This window comes from Seriola lalandi, unplaced genomic scaffold (genome assembly GCF_002814215.2).
Source record: "Seriola lalandi dorsalis isolate HSWRI2012SDOR001 ecotype SW California unplaced genomic scaffold, Sedor1 jcf7180002054561, whole genome shotgun sequence".
In the NCBI taxonomy this organism is placed as follows: Eukaryota; Metazoa; Chordata; class Actinopteri; order Carangiformes; family Carangidae; genus Seriola; species Seriola lalandi.
The window spans coordinates 206,473-226,657 of NW_019525114.1; the positions used below are offsets into that span (position 1 = coordinate 206,473).

Sequence of the window (20,185 nt, forward strand, 5' to 3'; positions counted from 1 at the left end):
CTCTTCATGTTTTTCCATGTTTGCTTGTGTGTAAACATTTGTTCAGCTGACCTGCTGTGCACTAATTAAAAGACTTTCTAGGCTGCAAAAAGAATTCATTATAATCTATTCATCTGAAGCCTATGAACTGATGCTGCAATCTTATATTTACTAGGCAATAATACAGCTGTCTTTACAACGACTGATGGGTTTTGCTAGAGCCAGGACTCTTCAAAGCAAGTCTTTAAATCACATTGCAACCTCAGTTTAACATTTATTGTGCGTATGCTTGTTGAACGGGGCCAATGAGGCAATGAGGCATCACCTAAACAATTCCTGCATCAGGTGGACTCATAGTGAAGTCTAGGGATGGTGACACTGGTCTGTTGTGCAGCCTGGCTGGGTTACATTGCCAGCAGCAGGTAACACACTGGTTGCAGGGTCACAGCTCTATTAAAATGTTTCCTGGCAACAAAACATTCTTGTGGCACTAAAGCAACAACAGCGCTGAGGCAACTCCTTGGCACCATTGCCCTGCACGTTGCCCCGGTGACTCACAGCTTTAAAGGCTCAGATGGAGGAAATTCTCCTCACTACAAGAACACAACAAGCTCCAGCGAGTCCAGAGCCGTCACAGACGTCTGATGGATTGGAAAGTATGAGATCCAGAGACAGAAGAGACATCCTGACCGCCTCCCACCAGGAACGCAGACCATCTCCCATCAGGAAATAATCTCTAACATTTAATTTCTAGTTTGAATACTGTAATTCCAACAATTATGCCATAGATTCTTTTCACTACCACAAACCAATTTCCCTCTTTGGGCTATTAAAGCTACTGAATTAAATCTTTCTGCGGCAGACCAGTCAGCTGAGAAGTATGAGGTTTTCATGCAGAATATCCCCCTCAACAGAAGATGACGGCACGACAGATGCCCTGCTCTAAACAAAAGTTCAACATTTTAAAGGTTGCTTTGGTATTTCTTGGACAGAGGGGAGGGACAAAAGATCTTAAGCCTCAATAGGATATACACTACTGGTCCTTGCAGTGCAGAACAAAACCTGTGTCCTCTCACAGTGCAGAGAAAGTACAAAGCTCTCAGACAGGTTTACATCAGGGTCTAATCAGATCCTTGCAATGTTTGGGAAAGTGGTATCCTTTAATCTTACAATCTGGCTCCTAACAGGGTATTGTTTCAACACAAGGTTATGGCGCTGTGATTATGAGGAATTGGAAACTGAGCCTGAGGTTTTAACAAGGGAATCTTAAATGTGGGCGTGCTAACATATCAGATAATAGCAGGTTACATTTGACTTGGTTCCATACGACTTTTGAAATGTGAGGCAGACGTACTAACACTCGTATTCAGTACTTCTCAGTGTTGAAATTCAGAGAAGTGCTTTGTTTAACTGCAACTGGTAAAACGTTTGACTCTCCAGGTTAACAGGGACAACAACAATGACACACAACGTCTATACAGGAAATTCTGTCATGGTGATCAAGCAGCTTCCTCTCTACTGGTGAGGTCAAAAATGTTCTGATGATTTAATGATGAATCATGCATTTATTATGCATTGGAAAGTGCCCACTTTCTGCAGTTTTGTATCGAGTTGCAAAAGGCTGCAGACAGAGGGAGAAGTTACACACAAGCTCTTTTAACTCATTTAATGCAGACTTTGGGAACCATAAAAATTAGTCCAGGAACAGTTTGCGCTTTTTAAAAGTAGTTTGGGCATTTTTGTCAACAGAATATTTGATTGTACATAGTATAAAAGGACAAAGGTCCCAAGTCAAACTTGAATGACATTTTAATTACACGCCCACCATGTCAAAGGACACCCCTCTTTACACATTCTTGATGAAGGATGAATTTTCACTAATAAGGTGGTTTTGAAACAAGAAAGGCTTTATCAACAGAGCTGCGCCTTAAACCGATGGGAGGACAAAGTGGAATAGTCGACCTGATGAGAGGAACAGGAAAAGAGAAGAGGAGTGGAAGCCTTGCTGTTTGCAATAAATCTAATGCAATGTCCAAAGCATGCAAGTACTAAGAAGATGAATGCATAAACAGGACATCCCTACAGTTCAGCATCAGGGCAGGGCAAGTTGTTGAACATGAAGCTTAAATAAAAGTAATCTGAGAATAATTCCTAAATACAAAATACAACAGAAGCTTTTACATTTATTGCTTAAACTGAAATTTGTAAATGTGATTCAATCTGAACAAAATATAATATTACAAATACTATTACTATTTTCAGTTTTCTGGGAGAGTTGGAAACTACTTGTGAGAAAAACATAAAGAAATCTGATTTAATTCTTTTAAGTTTAAGATTTTCCTTTGAAGAGTACGTTGAACATGAGAGGGCTAAACAGGCTCCTTGTTGATGAAATGATCATTTAACCAGATCGCTCATGGTTTGGAAAATATGATTTCGCCACTGAGAAGATGCATTGAAACCAGAACACAGACCCGCTCCCATTTTGGTTCGCCCGACTGCCAAACCAGGGCATAGTTGGACGGTCTGGCTCTGCCATAAGTTGCTTCAGAGTGCGGTTCCAGCTCAGCTCAGCAGAAAATACCAACACTGAATGGAAAAACGAATAGTATAACACATGAACCCCTGAGGGAGCAAGCTTCTGTTAGCTTTTCCATTCTTGGGAGGTATTTCTCATTTTTGCCCTAAGTAAGGCTTTAGGTTTTCCTGTTGTGCCTTGTTAAGGTACATGTCATGCAGAGCACAACACAAAATAAATAATGTTGACTTGATGTCTCCTCTGTTTCTTGTCTGCCTCCTGTCTCTGCTTTCCAAATAATGAGGGGTATAATAACACAAAGAGAAAGCTACCAGTTCTCACTGAGTCTTTGTACAACCCTTAGTCAGTATGACCTTACCACTGAAGGCTCATCTGTCTTAACAAGTCATTCAACAAATTTTCCTGTGGGGTGAGATAATGCCAGCTGTTCCCAATTAAGTTTTTCTAGAAATGAGCATCAGTATCTAGAAACAAGACAGAATAAACCTTAGTTGGCTTCATTTATCTGTTAAAGTCTTTTAGTCACGCAGTCATAGGTGTCAGTTGCACAAGTGTTTCTTACAGCTTGTTTCCTCTTTATTTAGACATGACAAGAGTAATACAGAAAGATCAACAGTGCTTAGTGATACTGTTTTTGGCACCTTGTCTACAAAGGGAGAGCTGTGGAAAAAGATGTGAGAATGAGGACTGAGAACTGGGCAATTAGCTGAAATAGTATCAAAACCGGCCACTCGTCTTGTTTAATTTGATTAATAATTAATAAATAAAGAATGCTGTATCCATTGTTTGGGCACAACATGGCTTCAGTGAAGACGACAGCAAACAAAACAAAGTCAAATGCAAATACTGCAGAAAAACCATGACCAACGGTCATTCCACCAGTTTGTTTAATCACGTGGGAAACAATCACATTGCTGAATATGAAGAGTACATGGCTTGAGGAAAAAAGAGAGACCAATAAGCGCCACAGTAATCGTTCATTAATCGTAATTGAGGTAAAAGTTTGAAATAATGATAGTGATTTGAAGTCATATCACTCAGCCCTAATTAAGAATGAACATTGGAGAATAATGATATCAAAGAAGAACAAGGTCTTCAGACATTTTTGGATGGGTCAATAATTGCCACTTCATCATAATGTACTGTTAACCATGAAGCTCTCCTTTACCTGATGACAAGCAACTCTACATCTCAAACATCCTCTTCCTTCACTGATCCTTATCTGAACATACCGTGGCTCTTTGTTGGGGAAAGTCAGTTTTTATCAAGATGAAGGAATTCCTCAAACAAACTGACAGATGGCATCATCCTTTAATCTGTGGGCATGTTAGCTCACCTCCACCCTGACCGTTGTTGTTTCGCTGAGAGACCCAAACAACTACATCTGCTGTCCCCCCGACTCTCCCCGTTTAACCTAGTGCCAACAGGCCTCAGTGTACGAACCATTCATGTTGATGTAAAATATTTAATATGGCAACTAGCCGTGAAGGGAGGGGAGGTGATAGACCTACCAGTATGTTCTATATAAAGACTCAAGCATTCAGGAGTCTGAATCTAACTATCCTGGCATGACTTCAAAGCCCCTGATGAAAAGCACATGACTAAAGTCCCAACAATGCCTTTTCAAATCTAGTCGGAGACGTACAGATGGTGTGATCTCAGAGAGAGTCAAGAGCTCTTTACTGAAACTGAACCTCTCACCCTAACAGCAGAGGTTTTCCGCTGGTGGGGGTGTTCTGGGGGCCGTTTTTTTTTTTTTTTTTTTTTTTGAAGAGAGGGTGATGCTGTTCTCTGTTCACTGGGAATGTATTGACTGAGAATCCAACTCTCAGCCTTCCAGCTGGATCCTGCTGCTGCTCTGTTAACTGTGTGGGGTTTAAACCAGGACTCAAACACACCTGACGACTGAGGTAGGACACACCCTGGATTTATTAACAAAACAACAACCTAACTTTTTTAATGTTTTTACCTGGTTAACCTGGCATGTTTTATTTTCGAAGAACACAGCATCTCTGAAGTGTTTAGGTCAGTTTACAAGACTTCTGCTGGGTGGCTTTAAAGGTGGAGGTGTTTCAGTGGAGCCACAGGATTATGCTTTATTTCACCAGCTGATGTGGGTCTGTATTAGAGGAAAAAACTGGTGTATTTATGTGACTTTGACTTGCATGTGAATTTAGATCTGAACAGGATCAATCTAAAGGAATATTCATGAGTCTATGGACCATGTTCTAAGTGAATTAAATAATGGGCAAAATCTGAAGTATATGATGAGTGATGATGATTATTGAATGCTGTGGTCATTTATGCATTACTTGTCTTGAGTCTTGATTTCAGTTGATCTACTTTGATAAAATGCTAAGTACTTTTCCATGGAGTACAGTCATTACAAGTCTTAAATACAAACACATGAGAGAAACTAACTGAATCACCTCAAATTTACAAAACTATGAGTACCAAAACTAATCAAGAGAAAATCATCTACCAATAGTTAATTGTTGATTATCAAAATGAATTGTCTATTCAGTAACTATTTCTAAAGCAACAGTTATCAAAATGCCAAATATTCTCTGGTTCCAGCCTCTGCATTGAGAGGATTTGCTGTTTTTATTTGCTTTGTATTAGTGTAAAATGAATATATTTGGGGTTTGGGCTGCTGGTTAGACACAGCAAGACATCCAAAGATGTCATCTGGGGCTCTGATTAACTGGACACTAGAAATGTTACACTGCTGTAGGCTAGATTTATACTCTAAATGATTGCTAAATGAAACCAATAATAATAAATAGGAGATTATTTGATATAGATAATAATCACATCATAAACGATAGAGAGATATACTGAATGTGTGTCCTGATGGAGGCAGCAGGGATCAGAGAGGGATAATTTCCCTCTGGTTTAGATGTTTTATGAAATGCAGACCTCTGGGGAACTGAGAAGAATTTACCTGCACTAGACTAGCTGCAGTGTAGTGAAACTTAATAGTTTTCACAGCTTTTTGATTCAGTGACAGGAAAACACAACAATAGGAGAATTATCTCCAATTTACCACTAAGATGCAAAACACACATAAAAAAAAAAGTCTCTTTTTGTGCTAAATGTGCACATGTGGAATAAAAGAGCCTGGGTGCAGAGAAAGGGTCTGTGCTGAGCAGTATTTGCTGTCGCAGCAGGATGCTCGACCACCACCACATACTTGTGGGTGGACTGAAAGCTCAACCAAGGGCTCAGAATCCATCAAGATTACCAGAAGCACGCAACCAGACAATCTCGGCCTTTCTCTGCTGGCTGTGTGAATGTGTAATACAGGAGGATATATAAATCATTTTGTGAATCACCACAGATGGTGAAGAGGTGAGAGCTGGTGAAACATTTATGTTGGCTGCAAGAACTCATTTCCAATAGAGTTTTTCAGACCTTCGTGGAAACACTGATAGAAAAAAGAGCAGCTTTTAATGAAACTGATCGTTCCAGGAAGTCTGCATGTGCTTTCACCCTGTGCTGTTTTAGCAATACAAAAAACAGGCTGCAGAATTGAAAATGAAATTGAGCACTTTGAGCATAATGGTTACTAAAGTTTCATATGGCTCTAACAATCTAGACAGGTGGCTGCTATTAACTTCTACAGAACTCTGAGAAAACCAGCAACAGGAGCAAACGCCACTGTCAGAATTATTATAAAATGTGATCATGGTAATCACTGTGTGTAAATCCACCCCTATAATATGCACTGATGTGCGGCCAGAGACTGGGTGCACTAGCTCCTTAAACCTAGTTACCAAGTAAGTGTTTAGAGATGATTTATGCATCACCAAATTAAAACAGGACACACCACTCACACTGATTCTTGTGTGGAGATAAGTTGTTAGTAAATGTTTCCAGTTACTGGTGAGTGGAACTGTCACACTGCTAACTGAACCAAATGATTAAAGTAACAAATGCTTGCTAATACATGACCCATTTAGACACATCTGACCTGAAAAATGGGAACATTTTAGGCTGAAATAGCATTGTTAGGTTAGCATGTAATTATTTTCTACTTACTGTGAACTGCAAGAATTCTACTAACTCAGAAAAACACTTATTTCTTCATGTGAGCATATTTAAATGAAACAAAGTCTTATTCACATTTACAAGTAGAGCATCAACTAAAGAAACTCAGAAAAGCTGGAAAAATGCCTTTTTTTCCTGTAGCAGAACGATGTTTTTCCAATCTAATTCTCCAGCGATTCCAAAGGTTTCTCTTATGACCCCATCAAGGGGTCCCTCCCCCAGGCTGGGCACCTCTGCTCTAAAACAAGCAATTGCAGATGTTGAAGCAAAGCTACATTTAAAAGTCACTGTGAGTTTGTGTATTGGACATTGGAAGATGAGTACACAATAAAGAGGGCAAGTCCACTTGGCTCCTAGTAACAGGACTTAAGTCTGGCTGGGTGCAAATTAAATTTTATCTAATCAGCTCAGGTTGGTTTTTGTTGCATTGATGCAAATTTTGGACCTGTGATTACCTCTCAAAATAATGTGGTTAAAACTGATGAAAAAGAGTTTTTTTATGCATTTCAAAGTCCTGCTGAAAAACAGATTACATGTCAAAGGGTCATCAACTAAAAAGTGCCATTGTACGTTATAGTGAAATTACATTATAGCCATGCAGTGAATTATTGTGAATTACATTACAGAATGACGATTACAGTGGCTTGTTCTTGTGGACAGTGTGAGTTCAGGTAAAAACTACAGGGTTCTGCATTTCTGTTCTGTGATGTTGATGTTGGAATAAAACTGCAGGGAAAAAAAACAATCCACTGCTTGTCAGTCCCTTGAAATCAGAGTCTAGTCCTGTCTTGTCCTTGGGCTGGTTTGAGAGCTAAACTAACCTTTGTCTTTTCCTTCAGCTCTCCCTGGTTGCTGTTTCACTGACAGTCCTCTAATAAAACCATGAGGGTCTTCCTCCTGCTTTGCCTGCTGGCGCTAGGCAACGCAAAACCCTACCAGCCAATCAACGTCATGGACTTCATGAAAAACTACGACATCATGATGTCGGATGCGGGTGACGAGGATGACGAAGACGAGGATGATAACGATGACGATTTTGATGATGAAGATGAGAACTGTCCAGCTGGCTGCCACTGTTCACCCAGAGTGATGCAGTGCTCTGACCAGGGTAAGAACACATCTGGATCCACTGTGTGTTGAAAACGAGACAGATAGAAACTAGATAGAAATATGGGAGAATTCATATATATTGATGGAGGCTTGTTTTTTTTTTGTCAGATTATAAACACTATGTGAAGTTGGAAGTTTGTGGGGACTATTTTCAGCAGCAGAAAAATCCACATTTGGTGCTTTAGTACTTCAATACGAAGTTTTGAGCAGCAGGATTGTGCACGTGGGATTGAGCTGATATAAACTACAGTGCATGTGCTCATAGTAATCAAGGAAAATAACCAATGTAATACTGTGTCTCACTGATGTGTTTTTAATAGTTTCTGGACAACAATGGAGCTCTATGACACAGAGGAATAAGCTACGTCAGACTTTGATGCACAGACAATACTTTTACATCAATCATTTCATTGTTGGTTTGGTCTGCACATGGTATTTTTTCAGAAAAATATGGAATATTTCTATTAATCACAAATCCAGAAAAATGCCATTTTGCAAACAGTGATGAATATTGCTAATAACCATACAAATGATCTCATTCTCAACTAATTGACTGCTAAACTGTTTTATGTAAGAATCTAACAATATGAATGTTGGAAAATGAAACTGCCAGAATTGGAGATTACAATTTTTTTCTGTCCACATTGGTGGATGAAACAGTTTTGTCACCTTGCATCTAAGGAAATACTCATTTTTGTCATCATGGGGCAATGCAGCCTTAAAGCCTAGTTTTGCTGCCAAAATTAAACTAAACTGAACTTTAAAGCCTAATACACAGTCATCCACAATGCCTGTCCCATGGGTTTCTGGCGCTGATGGGAGGCAGAGATTATGGTGGCAACTATTTCACTGAGTAGGATGGAGAAAGGTTAATTTTGTGCATTTTCTGAATTCACTCTACTCACTGATCCTACTGAGACTAAAACTTGCAGCATGCTGTGCAGAATTACATGCTTTGATGCACTAGCTCACACAAACATTTAGTTTTTGGTATGAAACCAGTGTAAAGGGGAAAACATAACAGCATGTAATTCCATCAGTTTACACAGTCTATTTCCTATTTCATCCTATTCCCCAGGAAAACAGCAGCAAATATCATCACATTCACCCCCTCAATTGGCACATCCCAGCGTCTGGACTGTGATGGTTTCCTCTGTTGAATGACAGACACTTTGTGACACAGCCAGGCCACTGCAAAATAACCATCTAATGTTGAAGTAAAAAACTTATTTTGTAGAAAAGCCTGTGGGTCATTGCCATAGTTGTAGACTGAATATGTCAGTTGAATCCCTACCAAATTCTTTAACTAGACTTTCTTAAACTTCAGTATGGTGCACAGACCACAGTGGCTCATGGTCTTATTTCTGAATCATTATGAAAGATCATGCAGAGAAACACTGATACATTATTATTTTAAACCTGGGATGGCAGAGTTTGAATCAGAAAGACCACAATTCATTTTACATGAATTACTTCACCTGTATATCTCAATATTTTATACGTAATACACGGTTGCATGGGCTCTGACTTTCATCACTTTTGGTTCAACGATGGACTCTAATCAGGCATTTGTGTTTCTGCCAACAGGTTTGATCTCTATTCCTGAGAAGATTCCTGAAGACACTGTGATGATAGACCTCCAAAACAACGATATCACTGAGATCAAGGAGGATGACTTTAAAGGCCTCAACAAGCTTTATGTAAGAGACCTTCCATAAATCTTCAGAACTGGTTTACCTTGCACAAAGTAACGAACACCCCAACCCCTTCTCCTTAACACTAAACAGACCTAAACATCAGGCATACCTGAAGTCAGAGAAGTAATGTCCATCTGATGAAAACATACTACATGAGCAAATAAGTTCCAGTCACATCTCCTGCATGTACCTAAACCAGACGTGCTACGAGAAATGTTGTGAAACATCAAGTCTGAGTAATGTTGATGGTACTCCTTCAATCTGCACACCCTTACAATCAAACCTATGGGATACTAGAAGTGCCGATCTTTCTCCGGCCAATTAAAGCTACCTATTGAAAGTTCAGTTCAGTTCCATTTTGTTTGATTTGGACTCCAAATTTTCAAAACCACTAAGGACAATCATCACAGGTCAATTCATTCTGTGGGAAACATGGAGTATCTGTACGAAATCTGTTGGCAGTCTATCCAATAATTGTGGCAAAACCAGAAATGTCATCCACATGAAAGTAGAAGAAGAAAACTGAAGGTATCACAAACATCAGTAGGGTTCATCCTCTGGGAACCATATATAAAATTCTAAAATACTCAAGTTTGGGAATCTCACAATCCAATTGTGATGGTTAGTGTCACAATCTGATTCAGAAATGATTAGTGCTTCAAATTAATATAAACGGGGGCACCAGGTTCACTTGTGTCCTTAGTCCAACAAATTGCAATCTGAAATATAACTTCCAGTTAAGCTAAATGGTCTTGATGACCTCCCTGTCTGACAAACCGAAAAAAGCAGAAGAAACAGAGGGAAGTTAGCAGCTTTTTTATTGAAAAAGTTAACTGCAATAATTTGGGAGCATGTTAGAGTCTTCTGCTAGTTCATGAATGACGTCAAGTTTGGAAAGCAAATAAAATGTCTAAGTGCCCCCTCTTGTGTTGTTGTTAACGTTCTGTCTCCAGCAGGGGAGGACAGCCTCTCTGCTCAACACTAATACAAGTGAAACTCATCATTATCCACAACACTGTATGCGTGCAAGTCTTTTGAAATCACACTGAAATAAGTTTTTGTCTTTGCCTGGCCAGAAATTACAAGTTTTGTAAAGTAATGCAGTGTGTGCATAGGTCGGGCCATCTGCCAATGCTAGAATTCAGTAACCCTAGTTTCAGGGTGATGACATATGAAGTACTGAGAAAATACTTAATTATTCAGTTATTAAACCTAAAATGTGCCAAAATGCTTGCCCTCTCTGAAGATTAACTGCAAGATAATTATAGTGTGGGCCGTGTACACCATCTGGGTGCTGCACTGTGCCCTCAGGGTTACGCTCTGCCTCTTTCCTTCCACCAACATAATATTATCAGAAGATAATTAGAAGATAAGATTCACAATTTTTATGTGAATTGACACATAAAAAACACTGGCATCTCTAGAACCATGACCCTCGTGTGGTTAAAAATCACCACAAGACATCTCAGACATGGAAATGTACACATCCACCATTCGTTCTACAACACAAGTTTTAATTCTTTCAGAGCAAGACATCAGATCTACTGTTGCACCGATGACTTCCTATAGCAACAAGATGTCTAAATTTGGTCCAGAACTTTTGACTTTCAGTTTATTCAGACCCAAGGTCCAAGTGAATGACAGTATAATCTTGCAGCTTTTAAGGTTCTTTAAGTTTCCAGACAAGGATCAGCTCACTAATTTAGGTGAAGTGCAGCCTGCAGCCTTATGAGATGACAGCTCCTTTGTATGAAGCTCCCAGCTGAGGAGTAGGGGCGGATCCGTCTTTGATCTAGTTGCTGTTTTCCCAGCTGGGAATAAACCACATCAAGACCTAAAACTCTGTTCTGTATCACATCAAACTGTGAGAATCTGAAGCCACAGCTTTGTAGTAATACAGTAGTTTGACATTGAGTGTTAAATGATGCAGCTGCGCTAAACCTGCATAGGGTTGAGTTTTTTCGTTTAAATTTGAACAACTTTTGATTCTACTCCAGTTTTAATGAAAACTTAGCTCTGATTGATTATTCAAGTACAGAATGAAACCAAAAAACTTTTTCATAGTAAGCAGATTTCAGCTGCTATAATATATTATTTTGTATATTTAGTATATGTTGGACCTTGGATACCTTGGAAACAAAAATCATCTTATTTTACAACTTAACGCTGTAGGAAATGCAGCAAAACTCAGTTTGAATCAAATAATACTACTTCGATATAATACTTCGATTGCTCTCTCCCACAACAGGGCCTGTTTCTGATTAACAACAAGATCTCTAAGATTCACCCCAAGGCCTTCAGAAACATGGACCATCTCAGATTGCTGTACCTCTCCTACAACATGCTAAATGAGGTCCCTGCAAACCTGCCTCCCAATGTCATCGAACTCCGCTTCCATGAAAACAACATCAACAGAATCCAGAAGGATGCATTTAAAGGGCTGAGGAAACTCCATGTGCTGGGTAACAATTTGATTCAGTGCCCTGTGTCTGATTAGGAATAATCAGTGTTCTCGAAGGCCAGGTGTTTTCAGTCCTTTGCCAAGAAGAAGTCTGCAGCAGTTCATTTCTCCACAGCGAAGTAATGAATACAAAACTCTTGAGTTTGTAAGCTCTCTTACACCACAAAATAGATTATTTGAAATTGCCTTCCAAAATGACCCATATGACCATTTATTCACACATGATTCATATATTTTTTTGATCTGCCCCTCTGTGGTTGAGTTTTCGTTAAGTTTAGGCAACCCATAGCACTCGGTTGAGGCTAGGGGAAGACAGTGACTGTTGCAAACCCAGGCCACCAGTATCAAAGTCAGAGAATTTATACCGTAAAACTGTAGTTAAATTTAGGCAACTAAAGCTATTTAGTTGTGTTAAAGAACAGATTGTGGTCATGATTCAAGGAATGTTAACCATAAGGTGTCATGGTCAGACAATTTTGTACACCCAACCACCCACCACAACCTCCAAAAATGTTTGACAATGCTATGACAAAGTCACACCACTTTTGTCTATGAGACAAAAGTCATTATTTCCACAACCATGAGATGTCCCAATTATGCTGAATCATGAATTATGCTGACTATACGTGTATGGGAACATGTCTGTATATGTTCCCATATACTTATAGTCAGCATAATTCATGATTCAGCATTCACTATGTACAGAACTGCATGCACGTCCACCCTGCTGTCCACATCCACATCTGATTTAAAGTATATCAGCAACCTGATAGGTTTATAATAGAGTTAACTCTACTTAATCATTGGCATTCTGTTCATTTAAGAGATTAATATACATTTTTTGAATTACTTTTAACGTAACGTTTTAACGTGTTGGGAGCGCTGTGTCTTGGAAAACAGACCCCAGAGTACTTTTGGACAGGGACTTGTACTACAGAAATTTCCCAGTTGTGGGATAAATAAAGTTAATCTAATCTAATCTAATCTAATAGCTTTGACAGAATATTATAAGAGAACGTCTTCACAACACATCTTCCATAATTCACTTGATGCATGGTCTCTTCTGAAGGAGATAAAATGGGTCATTAATAATCAAACCAAATGTTTTGTGCTTGTCCAAACAGAGCTGGGTGCCAACCCTCTGGCGAACAGTGGGATTGAGCTGGGAGCTTTTAATGGCTTGTCGACTCTGTATATCGGAATAGCAGAGGCCAAGCTAACTGCTGTACCAAAAGGTAGAGGATCACTCACCTCATGTTATCCTAATTTAAACAAATTAATGGTAAACTTATGTTTTCTCCTCCAGTCACTCACTTACTACTCTTACTACACTGGACCTCAACTGTACAACTAAATAAGGCATGAACACAGTTAAAATCTGTTAATATGATGTTTTGATCTAAAAGGTTTGTTTCCAAATCCTTCTTATAAGAATGTAATGATAATGAACTAAAGTATGCTTACTCTATATTGTTATGTTTGATGTGTTCTGTATCTCCTAGACCTCCCGTCCTCCATCACAGAGCTGAGCCTTGACTACAACAAGATCTCTAAGGTGGAGGTAGAAGACTTCCTCAGATATAAAAACCTGCAGAGGTGAAAACCAGCCACATTTCCAAAGACATTCTTCAATAAGCAAAATTTTTGTCCAGGCCGTTGCTCAAATGAATCTGTCTCCTTCAAATCTCAGTTTTTTTGAGTGTTGAGGGTTTGCTGGTAAACGTGTTCTATAAAAAAAGATTAAGTTTTAAATAATAATGAATTTGCAAGATTTAGCAATTAATTTCATATTTAAGTACACCGACATTTCATGACAAACACTCACTGTTACCACTGTTACCCTTACACCAAACTATTATTAAAAAGACAAAAAACAACTCTGGAAATATCTACATCTATGTTAATACAATTTCTTAATATAAAGATTTCAAAAAACATTATGTGTGTCCTTTGAGCCGCCTGGTAGTTTCAAACAAACCTCTGTAATTAAGAAATTCACTATCTCTAATACCACGCAGAGGCTTTGCTTTCTGTATGTGCAAGTTAGATTGGGAAGTCTAAATATAGGAATGTTTTTCCAATTTGATGTATAAATCAGTTATTACTTCTTAATTTCTTTAGAGTTTATTATTCTTATTCACGTCTCCTGATCAACTATCTTTTGCCATTTTTGCAGGCTAGGACTAGGTTTTAACCAGATCAAGTTTGTAGAAAATGGCAGCTTTGTCAGCATCCCAAACATCCGCGAGATCCACATGGACAACAACCGTCTGAAAAAGGTCCCACCAGGCCTCAGCTCCCTGCGCTACCTCCAGGTGAGATGCAGACACAAAACTGGTGCTGATCAGTATCAGTAGACTTAAATGCATGTAACAAAACTGATTGACCTTTTAATAGAATCATCTGGGTTTAGTTTGACAGCAGAGCTAAACATCACGAGGACAGGGCTCCTGAGATACCGCATGTAGTTACTGTATCCATGGTTGCTGGTTGACAAGTAGCTCCAAGCCAACTTCTGCTAAAACAAAAATGTGCCCTTTTTACATTCCTATGTAAAAAAAACAGGTCTGGGTAGGAGATGTTTTTTTTACCTTCACCAAGGAGGTTATGTATTCACCTGTGTCTGTTTGTTGGTTTGTTTGTCAGTCGGATTAGACAAAAAGTACTGAACTGATTTGCCCTGAACTTGGTGGAGGGATTGGGCATGGGCCAGGGAAGAACCAATTAAATATTGGTGAAGATATGGTTAAAGGGGCAGAGCCAGGAAATCTTTTACCACTTTCCTTAACTTTGTGAGATAGGGCATGTGTAGAATTGTTTGGACTTGGCAGAGGTATGCACTCTACTGAGTGCAATTCCTGTTTTCTTTGGACTGAGCTAGGAAAGCAGTTTCCCCCTGCTCCCAGTCTTTGTGCCAAGATGGACCTATCCCTGTACTTAACTCATAGAAATTAATATTTCAAATGTTGCAGAGGCAGCAGGTTGAGTAAGGTAAGTATCTCAGACCTCCGTCTCCCTGACCATGTCCTTCAGCTCCTCCTAGAGGATCCGAGGTATTTCATATACAAGATGGGATATGTAATCCCTAAAGTGAGTTCTAGGTTTGCTTGCAGTCTCCCCCCCAGTTGGTGCCTAAAACACCTCCTTCTTAGGACAAATGCCATTAACAACAGTGCCTGCATCACTGCTGTTGATGCTTCACCTGTACACCGGATGATCTCATGCTCATACTTACCCTCATATGATACTCAAATGTTTCCACCTAGGGTAGCAACTCACTGGCAGGGTTGGGCAAGACAGCAAACCAAATGTCATGTCAGCAACCTGTAGCTATAAAATGATGCCCTGCTTTCCAACTTGTAACTCAGTCCACCTCAGCCTTTTTTCCTGGTCTAAAGCTTGTGAATTTTAGTTTCCAAGGTTGCTGCAAAGTAGCATTAGAACAGAACTCCCAATCATGGTTGGTTTACTGACAAAGCAGAAAAATAACTGATTAAAAAACAAATCCTCTCTGTCTGTTCAGGTGATCTTCCTCCATGCCAACAAAATCGGCAGTGTGGGAGTCAACGACTTCTGTCCCATCAGATCCAGTGTCAAGAAGAACCTGTACACAGGCATCAGTCTGTTTGCCAACCCTGTTAAATACTGGGACATCCAGCCGGCCACCTTCCGCTGTGTGACCGGACGGAGGGGTGTTCAGCTCGGAAACTTCAGAAAGAAGTAGGGAGTGAAAACGAGGCATTCCAGATAGGTCAGAAATGGAGAACTGCCAATATCCTTGTTACAGTATAAGGAAGGAGCTGGAAATAGTTCTGATAGATAAAATAAGATGAAACTGTAAGTCTAAAGTATTAGCTGTTCAGGAAATTAGAGAAAATTTCATTATTTCATTCTCGTATACTAGAACCTGTAGTAGATGTTGTTGAATATTTGTACAATTTACACATATAATTTCTCAGCTGGGGGGAGAAAAACAAAAGCAAAACTGTAGTCTGGATGTTGGCGCCAATAATTAATATTGAATCAAAAGCTAAAACCATAAGAATAATTCATCAGCTACAGTCAGTATACAGGGGGTGGACATAATAACATGAACAGCTGAATGACGAAAGAGCCCTGCCTACCTTTGTGTGGTACAAGTCGTGAAGTGATCCTCACCTTTTGTCTCTTAACTTTTGCTGTAAACTCTCCCAGGAATAAGGCGCCTCCACCTGGTCACTTTTTGAGAAAAACCATGCAGTGACTTGACTTGAATAGTATAACATGCTGATGCCTTTTTTTTTTTTAATGAAAGAGATTCTTTAGTTTTTTCCTTTCTAGTTGAAAAATAAGACAACTTTTAATGAGATACAGTGTAGTAGAAAAGTTTAAGTTGTTTTCACTTCATACTTAACTTACTCTGAAACAAAATAGACCCTTTCCCTCTTTTGTCATTTCCTTATATATTACTGCATATTGATGCCTTTGAAGTTGTGACATTGAAATTATCATAAAAGAATCCCTATTGGTCAGAGCTGTAACCTAAAGACCACTTCCACTTTAACTAACACATATTTTCGTTCCCAGCAGAAGCCTGTGCAGTCAGTGAATGATGCCGGCATTACTTAATGCAAAAAGTCACTTTAAAGTCCCACGTCTGTCTTCATGTGGATGTTTTATATTATCTCATTGCATGTCTGTATTGTCTTTAGTTAGAAGCTGAAAGCTACATGTCAGACTGGATTATACATTGTCCATGATGTAAACGTGTCCTCTGCAGGGCTGGGGATTATCTGTAACTGATCTAAAATTCACCCTAAACATCAGTTTGTTTTAACGTGAACTACAGTTGATATCGAAATTAAAGCAGGAAGTGTAAATCCCAACCCAAACTCCTGTTTCCTCCAATGTTCTCTCCTTCGATATGGTGCTATATTTATTTAGTATGTCTTTAAATAAACCTGGAACACCTCCCCATTTATGTCTTGACTTTTTATCAAAATGGAAGTAGATTTGAGTAGGTAAGTTCACATTCACATTATTTCAGCTGTTATTGCGATATCCTCTTGTCCTCTAGGATGAACTTGTGATTTTAGGATATAGTTGTAATTAATTTGACTTGATTTCACATATTGAATAGTCAGGGGTCACGTGATAGCAAGCTAGAGGACAGCAGCTCCGTAACTATTGATTAAACAAATGATACTCTAAAATAAAAGTGTAAATCGCTTACCAAGTGCAACACGGACTGATTTTCATTCTCATACATGCCTAGAACTAAGAACCAAGCAGAAAAAAAGTGCTACAACATACTGGATTTACTACCAAAGATTACAAATCTCTTTTGCCAAAAATATGAATTGATTTTAAAATGAAAAAATGGTGTGTTAAAATAAATTAAAATCTTCCACTAATCTGAGAAAGTCATATTTGAAATACAAACAAATGTTTGGCATTTTAGGTAGAAAAATAACTTCAACAGTTACTAGATCAAAATTATTGGTGATCAATCATTTTTGATTGACTAATAAGTTAATGAACTTACATCTCAGCTGTAAATCTGAGTAATACTTCGTGATAATCACTTTAGACTTGCTGTAGGACGTAGAGGCAATATCTGTCCTTCCTAAGTAAAAATAAATGATCAGTTTAGACCCAGATAAGAGTGAATTCTCTGCTCTGACTCCAGTGTTGCCTTCCTTGGTAGGAGGCTGGTTAAGAAGAGTTGAGCGCTTCCTTTATTCACCAGCAGAGGTCACTGCAGACTAAAGAGTTACAGGCCGTTCTCCTGGTTGTCAGTTTGGGTTTGGAGACTGATCAAGGAGAATGAAGACAACCAGAGTGACTGGTTTAGATTTCAATTCCTGCTCCGTCCTGTCCCTCTATTCTACAACAAACAGGACAATGCAAGGAATCTATTGTTTCTACTTCTAAAATAAGGAATCCTCAATTAGCCAGACTTACTTAGAAAATAGTTAAAGGATGAGGGGTCTTGGAAATCTTTAAATAATCCCTTTAAGTAATTTAAATACAAACCTTTTCCATTGTATCACAGCATTGCATACAACATTTTAGCCTCTTGCACCAGCTTTTTATTAATATCGTACGATACGCTATCTACAGTGACTATTCATGCCAAGGATTTCATGTTTTCATTGAAGATAGCCCTGATAACAGTTGTTAAAGTTTGACATTTTGGGAAATATGCTCATTTGCTTTCTTGCCAAGATCAGATGAGATATCTCTCTAAACAGTAACTATGAAGCTACAGCTAGCAACTATTAGCATAGCTTGACATGAAGACTGGACTAGTCTGTACTAGAGATTTTAATTAAGCATGCATGTTGCTTAATATTTGATAAACAGTTTATTTGCCCATCCATCGATTATACGTTTAGTGCTACAGATTTGTTGATAATAATCTGTGTTCGTCACTTTGAGTTACACGAGGTAATACTGCTTCCTTGACATGATGTAATGTGATGATGATGTTGGTTTTTCATGTATAGTATAAACTCCTGAGAGACCACTCCGCCACTACCACTCTGGGCTGCCAGTTATGGAGAGAAGGGCAGTGTAATTCAACCATTGTCCAGCAAATTCAAGTGGTCATTGTATTGGGTCTTTATGGAAGTTGCTTCAAATGAGCGCTGATGCTGGACACAAGATGTTACTCATCCCTGCCTCGCTGACAAAAACCATTCAATAAGGGAAACGCACATACAGGAATAATGAAAGTGATGAAACCAATGTGAAAACGTGACAGGCTGTGTGTGTTTTCTTTGCTCTCTCAGTCTCTGTGGGAGGCCCGTGTCAAACAGCAGCCAGCTCCCTGCAGACTCCCAGAAACCCAACACCTGCCAGCTGCCTTCATCATATCCATCTTTACCTGAAATCGATATCTACAGTTTACGGAAAATGAGACCGAGCTGCAGTAGTACAGTACTGTAACGTAGTGCTGCGGATGGTTTGCTGCTTGACCGGTTTGTCTTTTTAAACGAAGACTCGTTTTGCTGTGGGTGGGGTGGAGGGGAGCTGCCTCTCTCTCTCTTTCTTCAGGAAACATATGGAACAGATCTGCCGGTTGGCCAGGCCTCTTTCTGCCACGTCTCACAGCCACACACACACACACACACACACACACGGTCCTAACTTCAGGGCTTTTGCCTCTCTTCACCCTCTGCTTTTGCTCTTTTCTATCTTCTACTTTACTCTTGTCATGTCCTCTCTCATCTTCCACCCAGGACCAGCCTTCCAACCTGCACAGATGAGCCTTTCAGCTAGTGAACTCCATGCAAAAGTATAGGACATGTTAGTTATGTCCCAATTCAGTCACCTCCTTCAAACATTTTCTTGTCAATTTATAGTTAGCAACTTGTCACCTGACGCGAGTTATACAGCGTTTTATAGTGGAGGTTCCCTGCCTCACCTGAAATAAAGAGCGCCTTAACTACCATCAGAATATATTATATGAGGAGTGAGGTGATTTTGTTTAAGCCGTCATCTAGTAACTACATTTAAAATGAGATAAGATGCATCAGGATCTTCTGATTCAGCTCAGCAGGTTTAAAAGTTTGGAAAAGGCAAGACAATCGACTCAATCAGGTGCTGAGGATGTGTGAGGAAATACTAATCACTGCACTGCAGGTCAGATACCAGGCTGAAGTCAGTTTGATTACCAGCTAAAGAAAATGTTTCAGAGTCTGCTTTGAGTTGAAGTTGAGTTGAAGTGACCCATTGTGAAATGGTATTTTCACTTGGTACAAACCAAAACAACTAATTATTATTCATAATTGGCTTATGATCAGTTATGATCTATTCATTTGCTGTGAATCAACTAACTTCAGCACTAAATAATCAATTCCCATACACTTTGAAAAAACTGCATATTCATCATATCATTCATGAAAAAGTCACCTCCATCCTTCATTCTTCAGCTCCTTTCTTTTTATCTCTTCATGTTTGCATTGTCCAACTATTCATCAGAATCTTCTATATGTCTTCTACATTCAGTGTTACTGCGATGATGCAATATTCCCACAAAGATAACTAAAGTACCATCATCTCTTTTAGTCAGCTCCTCCTCGCCAGGCCTCGTGAAGTTCTTTCAGGTGAAAAGCTGCTGGACACTTTCTTAAGTAAGTCCGTGATGTGCGCAGGATTTATTATGTCTTCTCGGGAACATGTCTACTTTAAAGGCTGTTTAACTGCCTGAGGAGATAAATCAGCTGTCCCTCTCTGCACTTCAAATATTTCAAATCCAAAAACAACAAATTCAAATCACTTCTCCAAGCTACTACTCCTGTCCTTCTCTTTAACCTCCCTTAGCCATCAAACAACTCTGAACAACTTTTTCTGTGGAAGTGGAAG

General features: G+C 39.2%; 2 protein-coding genes across 2 annotated transcripts in view; one reads left to right on the forward strand and one right to left on the reverse strand.

Moving 5' to 3' along the window:
- Positions 1–20,185, reverse strand: part of cenpp (centromere protein P) — a 92,560-nt gene that overhangs the window by 32,916 nt on the left and 39,459 nt on the right. The window lies entirely within an intron of this gene.
- aspn (asporin (LRR class 1)) lies at positions 4,165–16,792 on the forward strand. Its single transcript, XM_023416103.2, has 8 exons — positions 4,165–4,428; positions 7,408–7,676; positions 9,266–9,378; positions 11,624–11,837; positions 12,961–13,071; positions 13,339–13,432; positions 14,013–14,151; positions 15,360–16,792. Exons 2-8 carry the CDS (start codon positions 7,451–7,453, stop codon positions 15,558–15,560), a joined length of 1,098 nt encoding a protein of 365 aa, XP_023271871.1. The 5' UTR covers positions 4,165–4,428; positions 7,408–7,450; the 3' UTR covers positions 15,561–16,792.